Below are 26,342 nucleotides of genomic sequence, written 5' to 3'. Positions count from 1 at the left end.
CATTGAGTGCACCCTCAGCAAGTTTGCAGATGACACTAAGCTGGGAGGAAGTGTGGATCTGCTGGAGGGTAGGGAGGCTCTGCAAAGGGATCTGAACAGGCTGGACTGCTGGGCTGAGGCCAATGGGATGAGGTTTAACAAGGCCAAATGCCGAGTCCTTCACTTGGGGCACAACAACCCTATGCAATGCTACAGACTGGGGGAAGAATGGCTGGAGAGCTGCATGGAAGAGAAGGACCTGGGGTTGCTGGTTGACAGCCGACTCAACATGAGCCAGCAGTGTGCCCAGGTGGCCAAGAAGGCCAACGGCATCTTGGCTTGTATCAGAAATGGGGTCACCAGCAGGTCCAGGGAGGTTATTCTCCCTCTGTACTCAGCACTGGTGAGACCGCACCTTGAATACTGTGTTCAGTTCTGGACCCCTCACCACAAGAAGGATGTTGAGGCTCTGGAGCGTGTCCAGAGAAGAGCAACGAAGCTGGTGAAGGGGCTGGAGAACAAGTCTTATGAGGAGCGGCTGAGGGAGCTGGGGTTGTTTATCCTGGAGAAGAGGAGGCTGAGACCTTATTACTCTCTACAACTACCTGAAAGGAGGTTGTGGAGAGGAGGGAGCTGGCCTCTTCTCCCAAGTGACAGGGGACAGGACAAGAGGGAATGGCCTGAAGCTCCGCCAGGGGAGGTTCAGGTTGGATATCAGAAAAAAATTCTTCACAGAAAGGATCATTGGGCACTGGAACAGGCTGCCCAGGGAGGTGGTCGAGTCGCCTTCCCTGGAGGTGTTTAAGGGACGGGTGGACGAGGTGCTGAGGGACATGGTTTAGGGAGTGTTAGGAATGGTTGGACTCAATGATCCAGTGGGTCCTTTCCAACCTGTTGATGCTTCTGTGATGCTTCTGTGATGCTTCTGTGATGCTTCTGTGATGCTTCTGTGATGCTTCTGTGATGCTTCTGTGATGCTTCTGTGATGCTTCTGTGATGCTTCTGTGATGCTTCTGTGATGCTTCTGTGATGCTTCTGTGATGCTTCTGTGAAATCTAGTTCCCAAGGCAGTCCTTTGTTACGACCTCTCTTAAAAGCATCTCTTTCAATTGCTTCATTCGAGACCTACTTCTGGAATTTGCATGTATCCCCTTGGAGCCTTCTAAGAATAGAATTAATTTTTCTACGCCCACCTTGTTCTGCTTTCTTCTGTTAATTAAAAAATAAAAAAGGTGTATTTTTGTTGTTTTGTTTCTTAACACAGTGTACAAGGGAGCCCAGGCAGCAGTTTTTAAAACTGGACTCCTTTCTCGTTGGCCTGACTGACTTCTCTCTCTTCCTGTGTCTTTTTGCCTTTTAACATGTCAGGATCTCTTTCTTCAAGTGTGTACTGAAGCTAGGACTCCAGTCTACAAGGCTGCAGTGTGAGAACAAAGAAGACTTCAGTATTTTCCTTGGGACTTCCATAAAATAAAATACATAAAACATCTCCATTAAAATGTCTAGATTGATGAAGGGAATTTTAAAAAAAGTCTTTTCCTCCAGCAGTGGTTTGATTAATGGATTTATTGTTTGAACAGATTTTGTCAGGAAGCCATATGGCTTGAGGAAAACAAAGAGGAAGTGGCTGATGTTGAGAATCTGATTTAATAGGGGTCCCCAAGGACAGAATGTGGTTCTTATCCTTACTCCTTCCCACTCAGTTTGCAAAGTGGTCTGAGAAGAGCTTTAGTGCTTCAATAGAGCTAAAGATAATGCAGCTCTGTTTGAGTGGAAGTGTCGGTCCCTGCTGCTGGATCAGCATCACAGTTACTCCATTCTCAGGTTAAAAATCCACTGTTCTTTGCCTATTGTATAAAGTATTCCGGAGTTGTAGTTAAGAAGGAACAGTAACTGAAATGTTTGCAACTTGTATCTTGGCAGTTGGTCAGTGTGCAATTGAGGAATTCAGCTTTAGCATCTTGAAGCAGAGCTGAGGTCTCATAGTGTGGGGTGAGATGATATTTTTCTCCTCTCTACCTCTCCCTCCCCTGGCAAAATTAAAGCATATATGCCTCTGGATTAACTGAGTCACCATCTGTAGTGTACAACCAGATTTATTTTCCTAATCTAATGTTGAGTATATGCGGGTTGATAAGTAACTAGGGCTCAAGCACTGGTGATTTATCCTAATGTGGGTTACATGAATGTTCAGCTTTGTCTATGACTCTGTTTGACTCTGACTACATGGTGAATGAAGCAGCGTACAAAAGCTAAAGCGACGTTCTGTAAGGTAACTGCAAGCAGATACATTAAAGGTATTTAAAAAGCACTTCTGCATATGAAGTCAGAGCTTCTCAACTGAGAGGCATAAACTCAACAAAAAAACTGCTTATGATCATTTCAGAGCTAAAATAAGGGGCTTGTATGAACCGTAAAAAATTGCTAGTGGGTCCACAGAATGAAAAGAAAAGAGAGCTTCACAAAAACATATTCTGACAACTTGGGAATTTCATGGATATTGGTTTGTGAATGAAAACTATCCAGTCAGTGGTGGTGAAAATTATTTGATATGTGCCCAAGATCTCTGGAGCTCCTGAATGTCATATTTTGAAACTTTTGGCTATCGCAAAAGAAGTAATTACTCCTATAGAGCTTCAGTGCATAGTGCGCGTGGTCTAGTATTTTACAACAGGCCAGTCCTTTCCTTCCAGAACTTTGAGGTTTTTTGTTGTTTTCTGGGCCCTTATGACATACTTACACTGGAGTTAGTGCTTATTGAGTCTTTTCATATGGCTCTGACAGGTAGGGGAAAAACAATCTTTCTTGACAAAATTGAATGCTTGACAAAACGAAGAGGAGACACTAAAAGACTAGAGGAAAATTTTCCTGATTTAAACCTATTTTTCTATGCTTCTGTCAAACTGTAAGGTTCTCATTTAGTGTTACAAATAACAGATACGTTCCTTTAAAATATTCAGAAAGTCTTTGGTGGTGAAGGTTTAAAATTAACCACTTGTTCTCCTTGGCTATGACATACTATGAGGCAATGTTTGTAAGCCTGTTGCAATGATGCTGTTAAACATCATTGTAGTAAGCATCCCTTCCAAGCTGATTAATACTAGTCTTCATCAGCAGTTTGGGATTTGTTACCCTTTTGCCTAGTTTTGTTTGCCGCCTTATGCATGCATTGGCCGTGTTTCACTATTGCAAGGGAGTTGAGGTATAGTTAAGTTTGAGAGCACTTGGAGGTTATGTCTGGAATGCCTCCAGTCTGGGGATTGTTTTCCTTGAAAAAGAAAATAAGGGAAGAAGATTGTGAAATAATTTCCTATATTTGCAGTTTAGCGGTGGTAGATGCTCGTGACTATCTAATACAGTGCTTAATTTTTCCTGGTGTTCCTAGGAAGCACATTTATTTATAGCCAGAAAATGTCATGCCATACCTAGAGGTGCTACCTGAATGTTTTTTTTCAAAAGCACTAAAGGGAGGAGGAGGGAAGTAGGAATTTACTCTCAAGACAATAGTTTTACAGTGTATGACAATATTTGGTTTGCTTTTTTTCCAGGAACAGACCGTGTCAGCAGAGTTGGCACTTATGCCTGGAGTAGCAGATTGCACTAAACCCACTGCATAAACGGACATCGCTGTCTTGATCTGCAGGTAAGAAATTATGACAGAAATCAGAGTTTTCCGTCTCCATTCTAACAGTACTTGCACATAAAGCATAGCACTCTAAAGCTTCAGGAACTTCCATAAATACATATATTCATCACTCCCTCTTTCTTTCTAAGGTTAGAAGTCTGAGAAGGATACCAGCTTCCCTGCTCTGTGCAACATCTGTTTCCTGAAAACGGTTGTGTTCCAGAGCAGACCTACAATAGTCCTGCCAAGTTTATTCCTGTGATGATGTGACCCCCATGCATATCCCCCTCCAGAAGTGTAGGAGGGAGACCCCAGGCTAAGCTCCTCCTGGGGAGTGTGCCTTGAATGAGAGGAGACTCTTCTAATTGCTGATCAGGTTGTCTTGGGCAACGGCTCTCAGTGCTAGGAACAGCTGGTAGGCGACTTGTAGAGCCAACAGCCTGCTGTGGCTGTCCCTGGGTTTGGAAACTGCAGGCTGCAACTGCCTCTTGGGTTAAGCCATATATGTGCTCTGAGCAGAGACTTACTTCTATTTTGGTGTGACATCATTCTAGACTGTGTGGAGCCTTCACTTTTGGTGAAAGGGGCATTTTCATTTTTGTCTTCAAATAAAAGTTCTGCAGAATGGTACTGTGACTGTGTAAAACACCCCCCAGTTCCCCTGCAGTCCAGCTTCGCAGTTCCCCTGCGGTCCAGCTTCCCATTCTTAATGTAAGTCTACATTTAAAACACTGCTGAATATAAGGAGACATCTTCAGCTTGGCAAATCAGACATTGCGAAAAATCCAGGAAGTGTCAAAACGTCAAGAAAAGAGAACAGTAGCAGATAGTGTTTTTCGAGACAATGTGCCTAATTTTTGATGTAGTGACAATATCAGAACCGAAGATTAAACACTGTAAGAATATATACAAATTATGCATTGGTAGTATATGATTATAATCAAATTATGCGTTGGTAGTACTTTTCATATTGCTTTGATTTTTTTTTTTTTTTTTGAGTCCTCTGTATCATGGTGTAAATGAAGTTAGTGGAGCAAGTGGGGGAAACTCTCTCTTCCAGTGTGTTCCGAAGTCTATGAGTGGAATGTAGTTTCTTCTCTGACTTGTCACAGTTTATGGACCTCACTTGAAGCTTATGTCACACGTACCTATGTCAGTTATTAAGTGGTAGACTTCTATGCCAATTGCACCTCTGTCAGCATTTTCCTGTCTAGAATATCATTCTACAATGGTTTATTTGCAAATACAATATTTTGTAGTAGTATTCTATTGATAATTGAAGCTGATGAAGGAATAGTATAACTAGACAGAATGGTATTTTGATTGCTTGCCAGAATGACAGCTTGTCTTGTTTGTTCTGTGTATCTGAAGTACAGGCAAGCATAAAGGTACAGCATCTTTTTCGTACTACAAGAAAAAATGAAGTACACAGTCATTGGTGGTTCTTCCAGCTCTGTAGGGATAGGTAGTAATGTTGTATGACTGAAAGTATTTATTTTCATTGTCCTTGATATAGTGTAGAGTGTTATCTAGTAGAAATATGTATACACGCATACGTAAGATGCACTGTGTATGCTATATAGGAGCATTGCTCAAGTGTATAGGATGAAAGGAAACGGCCTCAGTTGCATCAGAGTTATTAAAAAAATTTCTTCGCTGGAAGGGTTGTCAAGCGTTGGAACAGGCTGCCCAGGGAAGTGGTTGAGTCGCCGTCCCTGGTGGGATTTAAAAGATGTGGTGCTTAGGCGTGGTGTAGTGGTGATCTGGGCATTGATGGGTTGAGATTGGACTTCACAATCTTAAGTCTTTTCCAATGTAAATGATTCTATGATTCTATATATATGTGTGTATATGCACATATATGTATGTACAGAATTAAAAATCTTGTATTGTCTTTGAGGCTAGCTTTAGAGGCTGACATTGACTTAAGATGCCCTGCCTTTGGCAGGTCTTTTTGGTTATTCATTTAAGTACTTTCAGTCTTGCATTCTAGGCATGTTATGTGTCTCATTAATATACATCAGTTGATCATTTCTAAAGCAAACTTTTTGAGAATATTAATTGCTGCCTGCAACCTGCACGACATATTCTTGCTATAGAATATGATGATTCTGTTTGGAGTAGTAGTACAGGCAATCAAGAAAGTCCTATTGACTGAGAAGGCATACAAAATATATCAAGACATTAGTCTCCTATTTTTGCCAGGTAACGTTCAGCCAGAGCACATATATGTATGTATGTATGTTAATCTGGAACTCCCAGAAACTAAGAACGTGTGCTACTGAGTCAGTTTTCTTCTGGCAAGTTGAAATATTTAAGTATTTGTTGTGACTATTATGTGAGTAAATTCCTTTAAGTGGAAGAAGTCTGTGACTAGCTGCCAGGTGACTGCAGTGTCACTCCTTTGTCACTTTGAAACGAGCCATGTGAGTTATGCTCTTTGAATGATTTTATTGTATGAGAAGGAGGTATGTACCTGCTGAAAATTCATCAAGACTGTGCTTGCCCATCCTTGCATGGGAAGAGTTACTTATTTTTGAATAAACCCATTTTTTTTCTTCATAAGCATAACTAATCTAGTTTTTTTTTACTATATTACTTCAGTTTGTGGCTTATTTTGGGGCACAAGGCAAAGGTTCAGCTTGGAGTATGTAGCTTAATAAAACACTTCTTCCCAGCTGAAATTATGGAGTCATAATAGATTTTTGTACTTCAAAAAAAATAAAAATATGCTCTTTTATTCAGTGCAATTCAATAAATAAAGTGACAGAAGAAAAATGTCCAATATATTTCTTATTATTCTAGCTTACTGAGACAAAATCGCAGTCTTTTCTACAACACCATCAGTCAGAGTTTCAGGTCCTGCTCCACATTCCTCTAAAGAGGTACTACCTTTCTCAGTTTTGCAGGTTCTTCATGCAAGTCATGTAGAACAGCTCTTTCTTGTGCTGAGACTTTGTAGTTGTGCAAACTGTTTCCTTTTGAATGTCATAGTCACAGTTACAATTGCCTCTGAACTGTTTACTAGCAAAGGTAAGCTGCTGCTACTCAGAATAAAAGTGTTTTATATACCAGATGGTGAAAAATTTTAGTCACCCTCAAAGGTGATGTATTTTTCTATCAGAGTTTTCAAAGAGCCTACAGTGAAAGGTCATTATCAATCACCTGCTTAGAGTGATGAATTCCTGTTGGAAATGGATTTACAGGGCTGGATGGACATTTAGTCTTGGCCCAGTATGCTGCCTCTTGCTATCATTGATTGTCTTTACAGCTTAGAAAAGCAGTAGATCATGACAAGGTTCTTTGTGAATACTCGGTGGTCCAGGACCCTTATACTTCATGAAATTTCTTTCAGTTGATAAATTCAGATTTTAGTTCTGTCTTTGATTTCAGCAGAAGAGTGACTTTGAGAAACTTTTTTTTCTCCTTCCACAACTTGAAGTATGGAAAGAGGACAGAAATGGACCTGTTTGAGAATTATAGACTAATTTTTTCTTTAAAGTTCAATGTAGGTCTTCAAGCTGATTGAACTTACACGAAGTCTTAAATATAGTTGACAAAACCTTTGTTTTGAGACACTTCAGAGGCTTTCACCAGTAATACGCTACCTATTTTTGAGTAATAATATCTTACTGGATCAGGAGCCTGCTGTACAGTACTGCTTTCCTGAGCAGTTTTTTACCTTCCATTTGTATGACCAGCAAACACCTTCTAACTGGTTATCCACTGTATATGGTTTCCAAATGCAGAAAGGGAAATATCATGGAAGCTTTGTAAAGAAGATTAATAAGCAACAAACTCATACTTTGTTGGTATTTAAGCATCGAGACTTGATTTGGATCCTCCAGCTGTGAATAGCTGCTGAAGACTTTTGTGACCAGTGTTGTGCATGAAGTAGAAATCTTTGACACTCCTGAGCCAAGAGATACTTGTGCTACTGGCTGGACTCAAAAACCTGAGTGTCCTCCTTTCCAGAACCATATTTCTGTCATGTAAGCAGGGTGGAATTTCTTTTTCATCTGAATGCTCCAGGTCACAAATGAGAAAATCTCATTCATCCATCTAGCTGTGATTCCACACACCTACCCTCATCTTTGCTGCTAGTTATCTACTGAAAGGAATGAAGATATGGCATGAGTTCCTGAGTGCTCTCTAAAAGGATCTTTGGTTCAAGGAGAGTTTTTCTGTGGCAGGCCAGGAAGTTCAGGTTGAGGTGAGAAATAATCTTGAAGGAAATATGCTGCCTCTCACGTTTTTACTGCTTTGCTTGCATGTTTCTACTTACTCTGTACGCACCTTTTGCATACTGTCTTTGAGCCAGTGACTCAAAGAAAACCCTGAGATTGCCTTGACAATGTTATCACTAGGATCCTTGAATATTGCTGCATTCTTTGGATTACAAGGAATGCTTTTCATCTCTTCTGTCTCTCCGTTCCCCACTCTAGAGCTGAACACTGCACAATGTACCTCTTGTTCCTTTGCTATCCGTGTTGCAGCTCCTTAATGACCTTGCACTTGTTTGGACTGGTGTGACAGCATAGCTGAAGTTGAAGACACCATGATTTGTGCATAGATTTCTTTCCTTTTCCTCACTTGTTCACTTGTTGTATAGCTTCTTGCTTTCTTGTTTAAGTGTGATGTTCCTTCCCCTTCTTATTGGCCTATGTAAATTTGTACTTACATAAAACTCAGATCTTCTATCTAGGTTTAAATGATTTTTTTTTTTTTTTTGCATTTGTAGCACTTGTACTTCAAGTTTGAGGTGTATTTAAAGTTGAATACTATGACTGTTTCTGTGTAAATACACTGGTCTTATGTTAAAAACTGGTAATTCTGCTAGTGGTTTTTCAAAATTTGTATTCATCATTCTCTTGCCAGCTGAGGGCAAACTGAAAATGGAATGTAAGTGTAGACAGTATGTCTGGAAACAAGGAGAGAAGTATTGATAATAAATGATGGGGAGGGTGGCATGTGGAAATGCCACTTATGTAAAGAGACGGGAAAGCCTAGCTATTCTGCCTCAAAAATGTTTGATTCGTTCTTTACCACTTAAGATACGGGTGACCGCATCCAGGCCCTTGATGTTGCAGGCAAACAGTTTCATACTTTTGTTCAATTAATTCATTGAACTTTGGCAAGGTTTGCATCCCCTCACTGCTGCACTTGCTGGGTAGGCTTTTTCTATAAAGGAGTGAAAAGAATGGGATCATGCGTTTCCTGTGCGCTCTAATTGTTAAGCTAGCTTGACTTACGTCTTTGAGGTCATAGTTTTGATTTTTATTAATTTATTGATCACTAGAGAGTTCTGTAATATTTTACTTCTTATCATAGCAATAGAAGACCTGACATGATGGTTCAATGATACACAGTTATTAAACATTTGTGAGGAAAAGCTATGTGCATGCTACCCAACTTCTAACAATAGCTCAGAGTTTTTCCATTTGATGGAAAACTAAAACTAGTTTTCTCAGCCTGCAACTGCAAAGATTGTATTGATTTTTGCACTAATTGCAATGCACATTGGTAGCTTCTCTCTCTGGCAGGAAAGAAACTGCTTTTTGGAAGCATGTCACTCTGATACAGTCATTTTTCTTTTTCTTTCCTAGAAGGCTTGGCAGTTCTGTAGACTGGTTCCTACAGAGGGTAGCTTCACATTGTTTAAAAATAAGAATTTCTAGACTTTAAAGAAATAAAAGTTTATGCTTTTAATTTCAGTTGTTAAGGAAACATGTTTTAGTAATTGATATGTTGAGGTGAGAAAGAAAAAATTAGCAACTAAATGGAGTCAAATGTAAAGTCTATATTGTTTGTCAAATTGCAAAATCGCACTTACAAATACCTTCAAGTTAATATTCAGATCACTCACAGAATCACAGAATCACAGAATCACAAGGTTGGAAAGGACCCATTGGATCATCGAGTCCAACCATTCCTAACACTCCCTAAACCATGTCCCTAAGCACTTCATCCACCCGTTCCTTAAACACCTCCAGGGAAGGTGACTCGACCACCTCCCTGGGCAGCCTGTTCCAGTGCCCAATGATCCTTTCTGTGAAGAATTTTTTTCTGATATCCAGCCTGAACCTCCCCTGGCGGAGCTTCAGGCCATTCCCTCTTGTCCTGTCCTCTGTCACTTGGGAGAAGAGGCCAGCTCCCTCCTCTCCACAACCTCCTTTCAGGTAGTTGTAGAGAGCAAGTATACTTGCTCCAGTGTATTCAAGTATCTCTTGTACTGGGGAGCTCAGAAAAAGACACAGCGCTCCAGGTGTGGGCTCACTAGCACCGAGCAGAGGGGAAAGATCCCTCCCTCCATTTGCTGGCAGCAGTCCTGCTAATGCACTCCAGAATACTACTTCTTCACTGCAAAGGCACATTGCTAGCTCGTGTTGACCTTGGTGTCCACCAGCAATCTCAGAGTATTTTTTTGGAGAGCTGTTTTCCAGCTGGATGACCCCCATTATGTACTGCTGCATTGAGTTGTTCCTCCCCAGATGCAGGACTTACTTTGTACTTTCCTGCATTGAGCTGCATGAATCACAGAATCACAGAATCACAAGGTTGGAAAGGACCCATTGGATCATCGAGTCCAACCATTCCTAACACTCCCTAAACCATGTCCCTAAGTACTTCATCCACCCGTTCCTTAAACACCTCCAGGGAAGGCGACTCGACCACCTCCCTGGGCAGCCTGTTCCAGTACCCAATGACTCTTACTGTGAAGAATTTTTTTCTGATATCCAACCTGAACCTCCCCTGACGGAGCTTCAGGCCATTCCCTCTAGTCCTGTCCCCTGTCACTCGGGAGAAGAGGCCAGCTCCCTCCTCTCCACAACCTCCTTTCAGGTAGTTGTAGAGAGTAATAAGGTCTCCCCTCAGCCTCCTCTTCTCCAGGCTAAACAATCCCAGCTCTCTCAGCCGCTCCTCATAAGACTTGTTCTCCAGCCCCCTCACCAGCTTTGTTGCTCTTCTCTGGACACGCTCCAGAGCCTCAACATCCTTCTTCTGTTCAGTTCTGGGGCCCAGAACTGAACACAGTACTCGAGATGCGGTCTCACCAGTGCTGAGTACAGAGGGAGAATAACCTCCCTGGACCTGCTGGTGACCCCATTTCTGATACAAGCCAAGATGCCGTTGGCCTTCTTGGCCACCTGGGCACACTGCTGGCTCATGTTCAGTCGGCTGTCAACCAGCACCCCCAGGTCCTTCTCTTCCATGCAGCTCTCCAGCCATTCTTCCCCCAGTCTGTAGCGCTGCATAGGGTTGTTGTGCCCCAAGTGCAGGACCCGGCATTTGGCCTTGTTAAACCTCATCCCATTGGTCTCGGCCCAGCAGTCCAGCCTGTTCAGATCCCTTTGCAGAGCCTCCCTACCCTCCAGCAGGTCGACACTTCCTCCCAGCTTAGTGTCATCTGCAAACTTGCTAAGGGTGCACTCGATGCCTTCATCCAGGTCATTGATAAAGACATTGAACAGAGCTGGACCCAGTACTGAGCCCTGAGGAACTCCACTTGTGACTGGGCTCCAGCTGGAGTTAACTCCATTGACCACCACTCTCTGGGCCCGGCCATCCAACCAGTTTTCAACCCAGGAGAGTGTGCGCCTGTCCAGGCCAGAGGCTGACAGTTTCTGCAGCAGAATGCTGTGAGAAACTGTGTCAAAGACTTTACTGAAGTCCAAGAAGACTACATCCACAGCCTTTCCCCCATCCAGTAGTTGAGTGATTTTGTCATAGAAGGTGATCAGGTTAGTTTGGCAAGATCTGCCTTTTGTAAACCCATGTTGACTGGGCCTGATCACCCGGTTCTCTTGCGTGTGCTTCATGATAGCACTCAAGATTACCTGTTCCATGACTTTCCCTGGCACTGAGGTCAGACTGACAGGCCTGTAGTTCCCTGGATCCTCTCTGCAACCCTTCTTGTATATGGGCACAACATCAGCCAGCCTCCAGTCTAGTGGAACTTCCCCAGTCAGCCAGGACCTCTGGAAGATGATGGATAGGGGTTTGGAAAGGACATCCGCCAGTTCCTTCAATACTCTTGGGTGGATCCCATCCGGCCCCATAGACTTGTGGACGTCTAGCTGGACAAGCAAGTCTCTAACCGCCTCCTCTTGGATCACGGGAGCCTCAATCTGCCCCTCTAACTCTTGGATTTGTAAACGGAAGGAACAACTTCCTTTGCTATTAAAGACTGAGGCGAAGAAGCTAAATAGGAAGAGAAATGTGAATGCCTGTCTTCGCTCTTTAGGACTAGCTTTGTAGTATAAAAGTAATTTCAGACTTCTTTTGTATAACCTTTCCTAGGTCTGAGAAGGCTTCTAACTGAAGCCTTAAAGCCTTTGACAGGGGGCTGTAGAACCGCACAGCCTGTCATGAAGCCGGCCAAGTCTGGCACCTGTAACAGGATTATTACATTTTGGACAAAGTATCCCTTTGAATTCCACAACAAGGCTTTGTTTCTTCACAAAAAAAGACTAAAAGCCCACGTGCTTTCATCAAATCCAAAAGGTTAAAATTTCAGATTTCTTCTAAAACCAAGTATTCTGTTGTTTGTCTGTGTCTGTGCAGGTGAGAAAATTATTATTTTCAGAGTGTTCATTTTTAGCAAAGTTCTGTTCAAAACAGAAAAATTTAGAATTGTTTTTATTTTTTTTAACAAATGCACACCTATTTTTGAGCAAAATCAAACTTTTCAGCTTTTTGTTTCATCCTCAGGCTTTCCTGTCAGTTTGGATTATCAGTAAGGAAAGTAAGAAAAGGATCAGACTGGCAGAATTCATCGCATTATATTTTTGTTTGACAAATCATTGGTGAGCACACTTCTAAGTAAGGTTCAAGCCTCTCCCTTGTGGGAGGGCATTTGAACAGGATTTCCTAAGCTGAAGCTTCTCAGTTTGGTACACTAAGACAGTTTGCTTCTCTCACACTTGACAGTTATCTCTGGGAGATCCCTGGGGTTCAAAGTTCCTGTTGCAGGGAGAAACTTAGCTGTGCACGTGAAATGAGAGGGTGTCTGCAATGGATGGTTTCTGCAAAATCCTGTAGCCTGATGATTTGCACAATTTCTTGGGCACAGGAGATACTCTTCTTGGGTTTTGCTTTGATTTTTTTTTGATAAGTACCTCTTACACCAGGGTATTGGCAAGGAACTAGTATATCCACTTGTGCATTTACAGCATTTCCCTAAGTAAAACTAAGTAGTTCTAGCACAAGTACTTGATCTGAAATAAGAACATGCTTTAGGAAGCTTATAATTTCATTGCATTTCTGCTGACTTGGAGAAGGGTTGTATTTTAAAAAATGTAGTCAGAGCCTTGCTCTCAAGAGCCTTTCTGTGTATGCTTAATTTTCCTGTGAATCTACTGGTATGTATGATGCAAAGCCGGTATTCAAGCCTTTTTAGGCTTGTGGCTCTCTGTTCATGACTGGAAAGTAAGATCTTGTAAACCATTATGGACTTCCTTAGATCATGCAGTAAAAATTGCAATTTGCTTTATCTTGCCATATCCGACGACTTTACTTGCTAAGTACAAACTCCAACACTGTTATACTCATTAAGTGTCTTGATATATATATCACCACTAGTTTGCTGTTAAAATTTGAAACATCTTATTCTGGATCTTGCTCAGTTTTGTGGCAACCTTTATGATATAAACAGTAAAAAGAGCAACTAAAACATAGCTACCATCTATATGCCCACTCTTCACTGTGCTGGAAAAAGTTGTGAGACATCATTTAGGCATTTTTAGAACCCTGTCTATCCAAACAGGAAAACAGATAATCTATGCCACTGTTCAAACAAGGCTTTCAGTAAGTGGGGAGAGGAGTAACTGTACAGCAATGTTCATTTGTGGATAGGTTTGGATTTTTATCTGAAAATAATGCTCTTCCATGTGGTTTTTTAACTCTCTTTAGAAATGTAAAACTTGATGATTTAGAGTGACTTGGACAGGGTCAGATAGCTGTAATAGTCTTTGAAGAGAAAATGCTGTTAGCATGCTTCCTGTTACACAAACATTGTTTTGATGATTGGTTCTGGTCATTTAATTATATAAACACCAGAGGACTTGCTTTTGAAGTAGATAGACAGTCAAGAAGCTGAATTGTGTTATTCTGCTGAGGGTTGTGTAAGACTGAAGCTTATTTACCATTTTCAAGTATGATCAAGAATAGATGGAAGAAGCTTACTAGAATTTTAGATATAGAAACAAAGGCATTATTCAAGCAACTTAACGTAGCAATTAATATGCCCTTGGTATTTCAGTGTAACCAGTGAGGATAATGCTTTTTCAGATCAGATATCTTGGAAACATGAGAGTTGTTCAGTTCTGGGACTGGGGAGTGGCGTGGCAGTGGCTTATTTCCCAGCTAGCTGTAGACACTGTGCACAGCGTGTGTGGCCTCTTTGTCTCCTTCCTTTCATGCAACTGCACTCTCCATCCCTTTCCTTGAAATACGTTATGGCATACAGGTGAAGGCAAGAATCATGAGATATATTAAAATGTGTCACATGTTAACTTATGGTGTCTGCTTAGCTCTCTACTCACTCAATGTAAACATGTATGATTTTCTTGACTTTACTTTGAGAGACATTGAGGGTGAAGCACTGCCCATTCTTCTCTGTTGAAGGCAATCTGGTAGTCCGTGTTTACATCATGTGTAGGCTACTTTTTGCCATGTCATATGTTAGTGATGCATTCATAGCTATGATTTGCTGGTCAATATACTTGGTGATCAATATTCTGGGGTCCTGGGGGAGTTAGTACACTCTAATTTCCAAACAAAATCTCTTAAGACATATTTCAGCAAAGAGTTGAAGAACTATACCAAAATATTAGAAGTAGTGCTACTAGCCTAGCTTATGATGACTATGTGTATGTATATGTGTGTGTCTCTATACATACATAAAATGAAAGCGCTTTTGTAAGATTTAAGACTACTTTGTGTCTGTATTGATACCTATTTCTGAATTTGATGAGGAAAAGAAGCTACCCTTCTTCCTTGTTAGTTATGTATCTGAAAGACTAATGTTGTAGTGAAAAATACAATGGTTTTATTAGAAGAAAACAGAGGACATCAGCAGTTATACTGTCTAGTTGACAGTCTCTAGTTCAGTCTCTTCAGTATACCCTTCAAGAGTTTCTTTGCAGGTCTGGGTTTGTTTTTTTTTTTTTTGTGTGGAGTAGGGAGGGTGGGGAGTGAGTCTTTTTCTTCATAGCTATATAATCTTATTTTCTTTACTGAAGCATAGCTTTACAAATTACAAAAGTTAAATGTGAATTATAAATAGCAGTAGTTCCAGATCCTGCAGCTTGTGTAGACCAAGATAGGGGAAAATAAATTTCTGCCAGTAACATATTAAACTTTCCATTTTTGATTCCATACTGGATATATAGATCTTATCCTACATACAGTTGACGCAAAAGCTGTGGTTGAACTGGAAAGAGAACTTTACCTAAAAAATATAGGTGGTAGTTCAGTTTTACAGTGAAATCTCGAATGTCTTTACTTTCCTGGGAGTTGTATCAAAAGTACCTACAGAATTACTTAGATCACCAACTGGTCTCTCAGTGCCAGTAATGTGTTATGGAGGTGTTTTACCAGTAATGAAAAATGGAAGTTTTAAAATAACATGGAAAGGGACCTGTATGTCATAGCCTGTCACGAGTGGTTTAGATTATCTTTTTACTGGATATGTAAAATCTGTTCTGTTAGTTCGAGATTCTATAATTAAATGCATCATGGATTTTTGCTTCTTACCTCAGTTCTGAGATAGGCATAGCATCAGTAAAATATGCTCGTGAGCTGCAGTAGTATAAAAAGGGCATAGAGACACATGCAAACATTGTAAGAGCATAACCTTCCCCTAGCTAAACCAGCAACACTTTACCTGTTAAGTGTGGACAGAAATTTGGGATATTGATCAAAAGTACTTACTAATCAAATGGATGTGTTATCCACTCACTTGAAAGCTTCTAGGAATCTACAAGACGGTGTGATTTTTGAGTTTTTGGGTTTTTTTACTAAAATGAAGCAAAGTAGCAATAGTTCCTCTCACAGTTTTTCTAAAAGTGACCGTTGCTTTTCTGCAAGTAACCACAGAGACAAACGGGAGGTTGAGCTGTGTGTATGTCAAGGCAGATGGTTCCGATGCTGAATTCTTTAGTTTTAAGCCAGCAGGATTCAAGTGCCACTGTGTTCCTTTAACAGTTCTGTTTGGTTTTTATGTTCACTTTGCTATTTAACAAAACTTCTGCGTCTCAGTACTTTATCCTGCACTCTGCACTCATTGCTGTCTGACACTTGACCTACTTGGATTGATTCCGCTATTAAGTGAGAGGAATATTGTGCTTGTTTGATGATTTAGACGATACACTCCATTGGCAGTGATTTATGCTAAACTAGATTTGTATTGAATTAAGGTTTCCTATTTTTAATTAGGCTTTACATTGTGTTTTAGTGTTTCAGGTTTTCTTCAGCTTTCTATTGCTGCCATGAGCAAATACCTGTGTGTAGTGAGTCATTATGGCCTGTTAGCTGATTTTTATATTCTCCTAGGAGTCATGCAGGGGATTTGGAGTGTGAGGCTTGGGGATTTTTTGAGTGCCAATGCTGGCTAAATGTTGAGGCTGTAGATTGACCTCTGCAAGAGGTTTCCTGGAGTCTCTACAGAGGTATTGCCCTAGGCCAGTTTAAGGATCTTGGAGCGTGAAGCTCAGCCTACACCTTCACTGGTGCAATTGTAGTTTCTTTCCATGTGATTTTGTAATGAGTTGGCACTAATGCCACAGCACAGAAGGAGGTTTAAGTTTTGTGGACATCTCAAGCTCTGTGTTAACAAATTTCTTTGTGCTAGACTGTTGCAAAAGTTTTAAGGGGAGTCTGTTGTCTTTTGGCAAGTGTGGAAATAATGTTCTGTGATAGGGTCCCTGCATTTGAGAAATAGTGCTTTCTACTATTGTGTTTAGGTCAATGCAACATCCTGGGCGCTTCTAGCTGGAGAAGACTTCAAGGTTAAAGCTAACCATAGATTAGATAACTAGGGTTGGTGTCAAGGCAAAATCCTGTTTCGTAAAGTAGTTAAAGGGCAACTTGACCCCTGGAAGAAAATTTTTAAAAGAGTAAAAGAAAACAACTCCGAGAAAATGAAAACAACTCCCAAAAAATCCAAACAATAAAGGAAAACACCATGCACACACAAAAAAAAGCCACCACTACCCCCCATCCCCAAAAGACTGAAGTCTGAACATTATTTACCGTTTACTTTGTATTGCACTCTACATTTCCTCTCATTTTGCAACATCACAAGAAGCAAGAAATCCTAGTAGTTACCTGTTAGCATAACAGGATGGAAGATTCAGCTGTTACATCTGCTCCCTGGATGCTGAAGTTGGAACTTAATAAGTGGTGCTAATTCATTCAAATAGTCTTACTTGTTCCACATCTTAAAAGTTGCATCTGGTAAACCGAACACTGACTGTTGAACTTCCTGGTTAATATGCATGTTTGTATTAACCTGCCCCTAGATGTTAACAGATATGTTAATAATAAGAATCGTAAAGCAATTTAGGATGGGGAGAACTTCTGAGACTGGACTAGGTAATCCAGTACTTGTCCAAAGCATGTCCTAAAATGAAGCTGTTATGCTGTTTTGCTTTGGAGTGTGCTTTCTTCAAAATTTGCTGCCCTTGTGCTATATAATAGAATACTGAAAAATCTGAAAGATTCAATGAATTGTTTTGTATTGTTTAGTGTGAGGGTGTGTGTCTTCAGGTTTTATTTCCTTCCTTAGATTAATGAAGTCAGAATGTTTAATGATTGGTGTATTTCATAGAAGTTTAACTTTCATTATTTTTCCCCTATTATTTAATAGATCTTGCATGGATATACATCTGGTCCTGGTTTTTAGTCACTGTTGGTGTTTTAGAGAGAGCTTTTATGTCTAACCATCTGCAAGTTAATCTAATATTCTCTTCGTGGTACTGTCCTGAAGACCCTGACGTGTGCTTTTTGTGCTTTAGGAGACACAGTGTGAGCTTCCCGAGTCTTTATTTTTGCTAGGACTGTGTATACACGTCTCTGAAAGGATTTCTTTTTTACAATCCAAACTGTTAGCAGTATAAAGCACTGAAAAATTATCCATACTGCTGGGATGCCTTTATTTACCAGACTTGTACAGCTAAAATTCCTCTTGCTTTTTCTGCAGTCTCACAAACACAGGTGTGGTGAGGTGGGGGTTGGCCTCACAACAAAAGAAATGATACATGCCATCTTCTAACATTATACTTAACCTGAAAGTAAAAGATGGGCTTTGAAGCCCTTCAAATGAAGAGCGTAGAACCCTGATCTCCCTTCAAAGAAGAGCTTAGAACCCTGCTCTCCTACTTCTGGGATCAATGCTCTGAACTACTGCATTTAGTCTCCTCCTCATCCATAGGTCTTGTATTCAAACCAAGTAAAAGAATTTGTTACTAAAACTGCTGAGAAGGACTTTGAGTTGTGAATGTTCCCCCTCCTCACACAGCCTGATGGAAGAGCCTGAATATGAGAGGGGTTCGTTTGCCGGTGCCCCTGTCTCTGGGGATCTGGCACTCGGACACTTGGTGCGTGTCCCTGAGTGTTTCCCTCTGTCCTTTTGCTGCACTGAGTAGGGAGTCCTGGCACTGCAGGTTTTGTGAAGTCTGTTCCTGTAGCACAGAAGGATATAACAGTCTCCATCATACTGCCTGTAAGTAGGTCTGGTTCTTGGTCTGGTTTTACCAGAGGATCTAACCCTATAGATTTTCTTCCAGTCAGTGTTTGTCATTTTTCTCTAAAATACGGCTTTATAAAGCTCTCCTGTTCATTCTGGAAGTTGAAGTGCTATCACCTTCGCTGTGGTTTCAAGCCTGAAACCATGTTGCTCGGATCTCTTTTGACACTGTTATTCTACATAATGTTACTCAAAGTGGCTCCTGTGGCAGTGTATTTCTGGTCTCCTGCAAAGGTAAGAACTCACACCCCCATTTGCTTTTGCATTTCTGCAAGTGTAATGTTTTTGAGAGGAAATGGCTTGTGGAAGGAAGCATTAGAACTCAAGCAGGACTAGTTTCTGATATTTTTTCTGAAGGTTTTATTAGCATGTTTATCCTTAAAAGTATGTTTTGACAGAGTGCAGCAGTTATTGTGCAGCTGACAGGGGATTACAGTATTATTTGTTTAGGATTCAGAAGCGTAGTATTATATTGCCTCTTGTCAGCAAAGTGCAGGATATACCACATGGTGTTTGCATATGGAAACAATGTGACCCCCGCCCCAACGTTGGAATTCGGATAAAGTGAGACTGTTCTCCAGCTTTTTTTATTTCTTCAGTAAAAGCCATGAAATTGTATGAGTATAGCTTTATGCTGTAGTGCATGTGCATTAACTTTGAAAACAAAGATTTTGGAAATAGCTTGGAGGTATTTTATCTCTGGATACTTGTAGTATTAAAGCACTACTAAGGCAAGAAAGCATATTACTAACACTGAAAGCTCTCAAGTTTGGTTAGTTCAGCCTAAATGTTTCAGATTCCTGTATCTAGGATCCCAGTGAGCTTTTGAAAGTGGAAGGGCTGCAAATAGTTGAACAAGCAGGACTTCAGCTCCAAAGTTGTTTTTAATTAAGGGCTTTCTCTTCTGCAGACAACTCCCACTTAGAGAGTTGGAAACTCATAAGTTTCCATGCGTAGAATTTTTCTTTATTCCCTTGGGAGGACAACAGACTTGACCACCTACAAAGGATGCAGATATTGCAGTGAAAGCAAACTGCTTCCTTTCCAGGCAGGGATTGCTGGGAATGAAAATAAGAGCAGAAAGTTTTGATTGTACTCTTTTCTCTTTGAAATCCGTGTGCAACATGACTTCATTTTACAGACAGATCCAAACTACTACTATCAACTGACTGTGGCATACATACAGATGAATTCTCAGGCGATGATTGTAGCTGTTCCAGGTCAAGGTTTCGGCTGGTCAGTATGTTGAGGAGGGAATTGCAGATTATGGTGAAAACACATTTGAAGTGACCTTACTGTGACCTTTGGGTCAGCAGACTGGATTTCTTCCACTGAGACCAGATTTAATCCTTTCTTTTCAAAATGTTGCTGAACTGTATTGCTTCTAAAAGCTAAAAGAGGAAAAAAAAAGCTAAAAAAAAAAAAAAAGGCTAAAAAAAAAAGCTAAAAGAGGACAGCAAGCAAACTTTGATTGGAACATTGTGAAAAGAGCTTGTTCTTTTCTTATCTATATCGGTATGTAGCTGTCATGGTCCATTTGGATCTCTCGAATTTATAGGACAACATACTCTGTAAATTAAGCTTTATTTTGTGGTCATTAGTCAAGAAAACAAATACACAACAAACAGTGGCTCAGGCCCCATTATACAGGCTAGTCTAACACATGAACTTGCTAATTTGTCCCTTAATTCATGAGGTGTCTAGCTCACAAGTTCTCTAACTCTTAACTCACAATTTGTAACTTGTGCATCTATGTGCAAAATGGTTACCTAGCCAATGGTGAGAGTGTTCTTCCTTTATCCTCTGTCATGGTATGTCTGTCCCATGTGTCACACGAGGATGCAGAAAAGCCTCAGCAGTCCAGCTGGTGTTGGAGCTGCTTCAAAAGCTTTTTGGGTGAGCCGATGCATTTGTACCACCGAGCGTGGGAGTTTAGTCTGCTGTTTCCATGAGTTAGCAGATTCTGAAGAAGCTACCAGACAACCAGTATGCAAGGATTATAGCTGCAGGAGACAGCACACTGCGGATGATAATGGGTGCATAATGTCCTTTAGCTCTTTCTGGCCAGTGTGTCCTGCCTATGTGGTGCTCTCGCTTTGACCTCATGGTGCTGCTCATAGCAAACATCGGATGCAAGCATGAGCTGTGTGTTGGCCTAAATTTGAGCAGAAGTTGAGTGAGCAGTTGCACTGGTTTGTAGACGTCAGAGATGAAAGTGTCTTCTAGAGGCTCAGGGACAGTCTGGGATCTTCCTATTCCCAGTGGAAGGTTGCTGCCTTGCAATCCTGCCTCTTCCAGTGCCTTTCCTTCAGAGATGTGCAACTGCATCTCTATGGAACGTGACTGTTTCTGAATAGTAATACCTGTCAAAGGACTTCAGTGTGGGGTAACTTTATGTGCACATCTTGCCACTTATGCAAGAACATTCCACCCTAAAATGATAAAGATTTAAGCAATCTAGTTCTTTTGATATTGAATGGATATGGATACAATGAGAAGCAGGATTGTGAAATACAAGGAACTGCCTTTGCAAATTCTGTTAAAATGGCCTATTTGCCATAGTTGGTTTCTAGCAGATCACTATAAAATTATTGTAACCACCCTAATACATTCCCTGTATAGGATACAATAGACTTGCATACAAAGTTATATCTTAACAAATGCATGTGTTGTCTGTGTGTCTATCAAGCTGCAGGATGTCTTTTCACTTATTACATTACCTTATTCTGGTGTTGTGGAGGTTGCTCAGATCTGTCTGTGCCCATGGCTGAATTGTTTACACTGCAGAAGGAAGGAAGAAGAAAAGAAAGGAGAAGGTCTTGAAGACTTATAGTGTTGGTTCCAGAGCCTTGTTCTTTGCCTATTGGACTTTATTACAAAGCAGTTGCTTTGTGAACAGGGATGATAACACTAGAAGCTGTTTCTATAATTGAGATGAGGAAGAGAGAAGAAAGCAGGAGCAGGGTTCTTTATGGGACAAAATTGCCAAGTGTTCCTTGGAAAACATGAGGTTCACTCATCTAAAATAACACAAAAATTGTTTGATGTTAAAATGAAAATATGTAGTGAAACCCGTTAGCAAAATGAGAATGGAAATGGATTAGAAAATGAGATAAAAATTTTGAGTCACTAGAGTCCATCTGTTTTGGACTACTCCATTTGAGGTGTTTGAAGTAATTGAAGTTGCAGAGCCTGAGGCCTCAGTACTTTCTGGAATTGAAGCCCCTTGAACATATGAAAAACAGAAACATGTGCTATATGAATAATCTTAAATTAGTTGCTATCGAAACTATAGGTCTTTATTGTCACCTCTTCAGTAACTCAGATGTCCTAAGGAGTTGCATGGTTGGGGGTTTTCTGGTTTGTTTTGTTTTTATTCAGCTGGTCTGCATTAGATACATATGGTGTAAAACTATTGAACTCTGTTTTGCACCAAAAAACCAAGAAAATTTGATATACAACTGTGCTAAGGATGTTTAAACCACAGAATGTTTAACTGTTCCTCAGGATTGCTAACATCTAATGCTCTTTCTTTAGAGGAATGAATACCTTCTTTTTGGTAAAGATGCTTAGAAGCACATGGGCAAGCTGGATGTTGATGTTTAATGTAGCTTTTCAATTTCCTCACTAAAAAATATTTTCATTCTTATTTCTGATATATTGTGTAATTGCTTTTTAATTCCAGTGTCATGTTTTGGATGCCTGGACTCATGAGTGCTTTATATTTTGGATTACTTTAGGTCTTTATTTGCTTACTATCTTACAATTAGAAGAAACTTTAGCAAAAACTTTGTGTGGGCATTTCCCCTGCAGTTCTTTACAGGGTTTAGATTGCTTGCTGGGTAATTGTGCTTAATGAGCCATTCTGGCCTCCTAATGTTACCTGGTATTGTACGCTTCCATAGCTGCATATCATTAAAGATTAGAAATCCCAGCAACCACTTCTCATTTAAAAGAAGACTGGACAGGCTGTTTGTGTTAGGATCTGTGACAAAGTTTTAAATCCTTAATCCTGTGTAACTCACTCACTGTTGCTAATGGCTAATAGCTCTCTAGACTACACAGCGTGTCCTCCATGTTTCTGTGAAAAGGAAGTGTCCACAGAAATGGATGCTATTTTTTTTTTAAGTTAAGAAAGAGCAGTGGAAACTGGAAACATCTTAATTAGAACTTTTGATTTTTCTTCTGTTTCAGAAAGGAAACACAAACTGGACTTCATGCTTCATAAGCAGTATGATGGTAGCCCAGAGTACATGAGCACCTAAGATCTTATCACAGCATTACTGAACAACTGAGATGTTTTGTTTAATTAGGACTGCATGTCCTTCAGTACCAATGCCTGGCATCCCAGGCATCTCATGATTAAGTTCAGAGATACATGGTGAAGATCCACTGTGATAGGAGGAGAGATACTAAAATTCCTTCTAGTGAGGAGTGGACTCCCAAAAGGCTTTGTGAAGTTGCCAATCCTCTGGATGCTTTCCAGGAGCTCTTCAAGTCATTTGTTTTGGCCACTCTGAAAGGTAATAGAACCTCTAAAAGAAGGTACACCCTTGCCTGAGGTGTTTGTAGGGCCTGTGGAGACAAGTAGAACAAGATCAATTAGCATGAAAAGCAGTAGCTTCGCAACGTGCCACCTGTTGATCCAGTATGGTTTGGTATGTTGATCCAGTATGGTTTGGTAGGCACTGTGCGTAAGTAGGTTAAGGGAGAATTTGAAGGAGGATAATGAGATTTAACTAGTAACTTGGTGGAATTTCTGCTCTATGTGTGTCTGAGGTGACTTTCACAAATGAACAATAAAGCTCTACAGTTCACTTAAAAAGAAAATCTATCTGAAATAAGAAGTGCAGATAGAAGCGTGGAAGGGATTCCTGAATGAAATAAGTAGATAATATATAATGTACAAGAGAAAGGGGAGGGCTACTTCTCACTCTCTGCTTTTGGCAAATCTTCCTCTGAGAAAATTGTCTGGAAATCATCATTCTGGGCAAATGGATATAGTGGGATTGCTGAAGGTGCAGTGACAAGGAAGATGCAGTCATTAAGATTTGAGATGAAAGCCTGTAACTTCATGCCCTGTAATGAAAGTCTGTATCTCAGAAGGTGCATAATGTAGGCAGTGTCTGAAAATATAGGGGGAGTCAGTAAGTGGAAAGCAGGGCTGGCTTAAAAATAGCTGCAACAGAGAGAAGATAGGAACAGGGAAAAAAACCTTTTTTTCCTTGCTATATTGAGTTTGACTTAACATCTATTTTCAATCAGTATCACAGGCTGTGACACTTGTTTAATTGCTGTCAATTTTTGGGCATAGCATCCTGTTTTTCTTCAACTCTTTGCTGGGTCATCCTATGAATGCCATATGTCATCTTTGTAAGCCTGTTTCCCAAGGAGAAATCTGTTTATAGTAATGCTACTCATCTCTATATTTCTTGCCCATCCAGTGAGTTTTGGAACTCTTAGGTGAATTTTAGCCAAACGTAGAAAATTAGTGGTTTAGAAAGTATGAAGTCCCTGATGGTTTCCTTAAAATTATCAGCTGAATAGGGCAGAGATACCGAAGTATACTCGCCTCCTGAGGTTCTATTGCAGTTCCATGTGCATTTTGAGGCGGTTGATCAAAGTGGTGTAGAATTGGCTTGTAGCTGGATGTAGCCCTGCAACAGCACTGAAACCAGGCCTAGGGGAATTATGTAATGCAGTTAAGAGTATTTTTGTCCATAAGCTATTGCTGTGTGCTAAGATTACCTCAGATTTTGCTCTAATAAATAAAATTACCCAAACTCACAATTGTCTAGAGAGGGGAAATACTTAAGTGATCCAACTGAGTCCTATGAATAGAGAATAAAACAAGCAAAAAATTTCTTTTATACTTGGGGAGCAGTAAGCATAGCCAAATGTTAATTTTAGAAGAGGATTGGTTCCCCCCACTCATTCCTCTTACTTGCCTTAATTATTTAAAGGCTCATAGTGGAAATATGTTCTGTTCTGTCTTGCAGACTTTTCTAGGTTGCCAGGAGAGTGACTGGAATTTTCTTGGATAATGTTTAGTGAATAATGTAGGCACTCTCTGAGTAAAGCTTTTAGATTATAATTTTTTTAAAACAGTTATGTTGATTAAGCTGAAAGTGCCTCACCTTACTTCTGTTTCAGGAATTATATTTAATTATGGTGAGATTTCTTTTTGGTAGTCATGTAGCACCCTGGCTTTAAACCATATACTTAATTGACTTCTAAAACTTCAGCTAATTCAAATTAAAGTAGGTATTTCAATTGTAAGATGTATCTTGCTTCCTGCATTTTTCAGTGCAAGCATGGAAGTGGAGAAAGGGGCTTATCGGCATGCGACTTTACCAAAAACTGCATCGGAAGAAGTTGTGTTTTGATCCATATCTTGAAATGTTGGAAGTATAAGGGTTTTTTATGTTTTTCCTGAGCTTTCTGAAATTTGCCCTTGGTTAACATTTGGAGTGCAAGGAACACCTCACTTGGACAGCTGGGACTCAGTGTGGCTGTGGTCCAACAACGAAACGCAGCAGATGTTGCAGTTGGGCTTGACCAAAGTGTAAAGAACAGATTGGCCTTACAAAACCAAGAGTTAAGCCAAAACGGAGCAAATAACCTCATTGCCTTTAGTGTAAATATCGGCGGCTGTACACAAGTGTCTTCAGTCAGTCCCTGAACTGGCTGGAAGTGTTTGCAGACAAACCATAAGGAGAGAGGGAAATGTGGAATGGGTGGGGCTGTGTCTTTCCTGAAACCAGCTGAGAGAGTGACCTATTTTCTCTCGTTTTGAAGCCAGGGCATCTAGAGGTGTAAGGCAGCTTTGAAGTAAACTATGTGTGTTGTAGCTTTCATATAAATATTCCTCCAATGAATTAGCAACTACAATGAAATGGCGTGCTCATTTCTCTGGTCTTTGTTTTGTTTTCTTTTACTCCCACATAGTATTTAGACAGTATTAGAGATGTATAAACGTGGCTTTCACTTAATGTTGCTGTTATTAATTTGGTTGTGGTTGCTGTTTTCTCAAATGTGCTGTATGTTTGATACTAATGAAGAACAAATACAGAGCTTTGGAAGGCATTACAGCATGGTAAATGTATGCCTGTTGACTTGAGATGATGAATCATGAGATGTTTATTTAATGCATATGATTTTTTTTAGCTGTTGCCACAGAATTTATATGCAGTGCAGTCTCCTTTGCTAACATATCTGGAAAAGGATATTTATCTGCTACAGAATAAAATACATCCCAGCTGCTAACTGTCTTAACCTCTGCTGTGCTGCTACCAACTCTCTAACCCCTCCTAGAATGGTGGTGAGCAGTGAGGCTTTCTAGGTTGGGTTCATTCAGTCATGCCTCTCTAGTAGGATTGTGGTCTTTCATATTGATAATTGTGTTTGTTAGTAGGTAGAATACAGAGTGAAAAAAGAGTGCTTTGTGTAAAACCACCTGCAGATGATACTTCAGTCCTAATCCTAAAACACACTCAAGGTTAGCATTTAGTGATGAAGCCTGCCTGAACGGGATTCAGATTTTTATCAAAATAAATCCTCTGTCAAGAGCTGAAAGTGAGCGCTGCATTGGATATTATTTTTATTTGCTGATATGTGTCCTAAATATAATGCTCTTAAGTGTTAGACTTCTGGTTTGAAACTGTGACTGAAATCTATGTAATAGAAGCAAAGATCCTTGGGGCTCTCTGACTTGAATGCTATCACTATCTCAAAAATGCCCTTAAGCTTTTGTGCCTCAAGTCTATGAGGAGTCCAGATGATTTTTATATGTGATGTTAGGGAAATGAAATTATTCATTTCAGAGTTGTTTTTGTTCCTGTTGAGTTAATTCAAGTGTGAGAGTGTGAAACTTACTGTTAAAAATGCAAGGTTATGTTGTTAACAGTGACCAAATAAAAATAAACTTTAACAAGCCATCTGTTTCATTAGCTCACCTGCTGGTTTGTTTTTTGTCAAACATTTTGTGGC

The 26,342-nt window shown here is 40.3% G+C and overlaps 2 protein-coding genes across 3 annotated transcripts in view; one reads left to right on the top strand and one right to left on the bottom strand.

The window, feature by feature from the left end:
* The window catches only part of RASSF8 (Ras association domain family member 8), a 93,418-nt gene that overhangs the window by 39,625 nt on the left and 27,451 nt on the right, over positions 1-26,342 (top strand). For both annotated transcript variants that reach the window (XM_054086185.1, XM_054086193.1), the window contains exon 2: positions 3,528-3,622. The gene's annotated coding sequence lies outside the window, so the exon portion shown is untranslated. The remainder of the gene's footprint in view (positions 1-3,527; positions 3,623-26,342) is intronic.
* Positions 10,156-11,115, bottom strand: LOC128854279 (uncharacterized). The gene is given in 2 exon segments (XM_054086209.1): positions 10,156-10,704; positions 10,707-11,115. Coding segments are annotated over 2 exon segments (702 nt in total). The 5' UTR covers positions 10,915-11,115; the 3' UTR covers positions 10,156-10,210.

Source organism: Cuculus canorus, chromosome 1 (assembly GCF_017976375.1).
Source record: "Cuculus canorus isolate bCucCan1 chromosome 1, bCucCan1.pri, whole genome shotgun sequence".
Classification (NCBI taxonomy): Eukaryota; Metazoa; Chordata; class Aves; order Cuculiformes; family Cuculidae; genus Cuculus; species Cuculus canorus.
The sequence above is the reverse complement of the archived record's forward strand: the minus strand, read 5'-3'. Positions and strand labels throughout refer to the sequence as shown.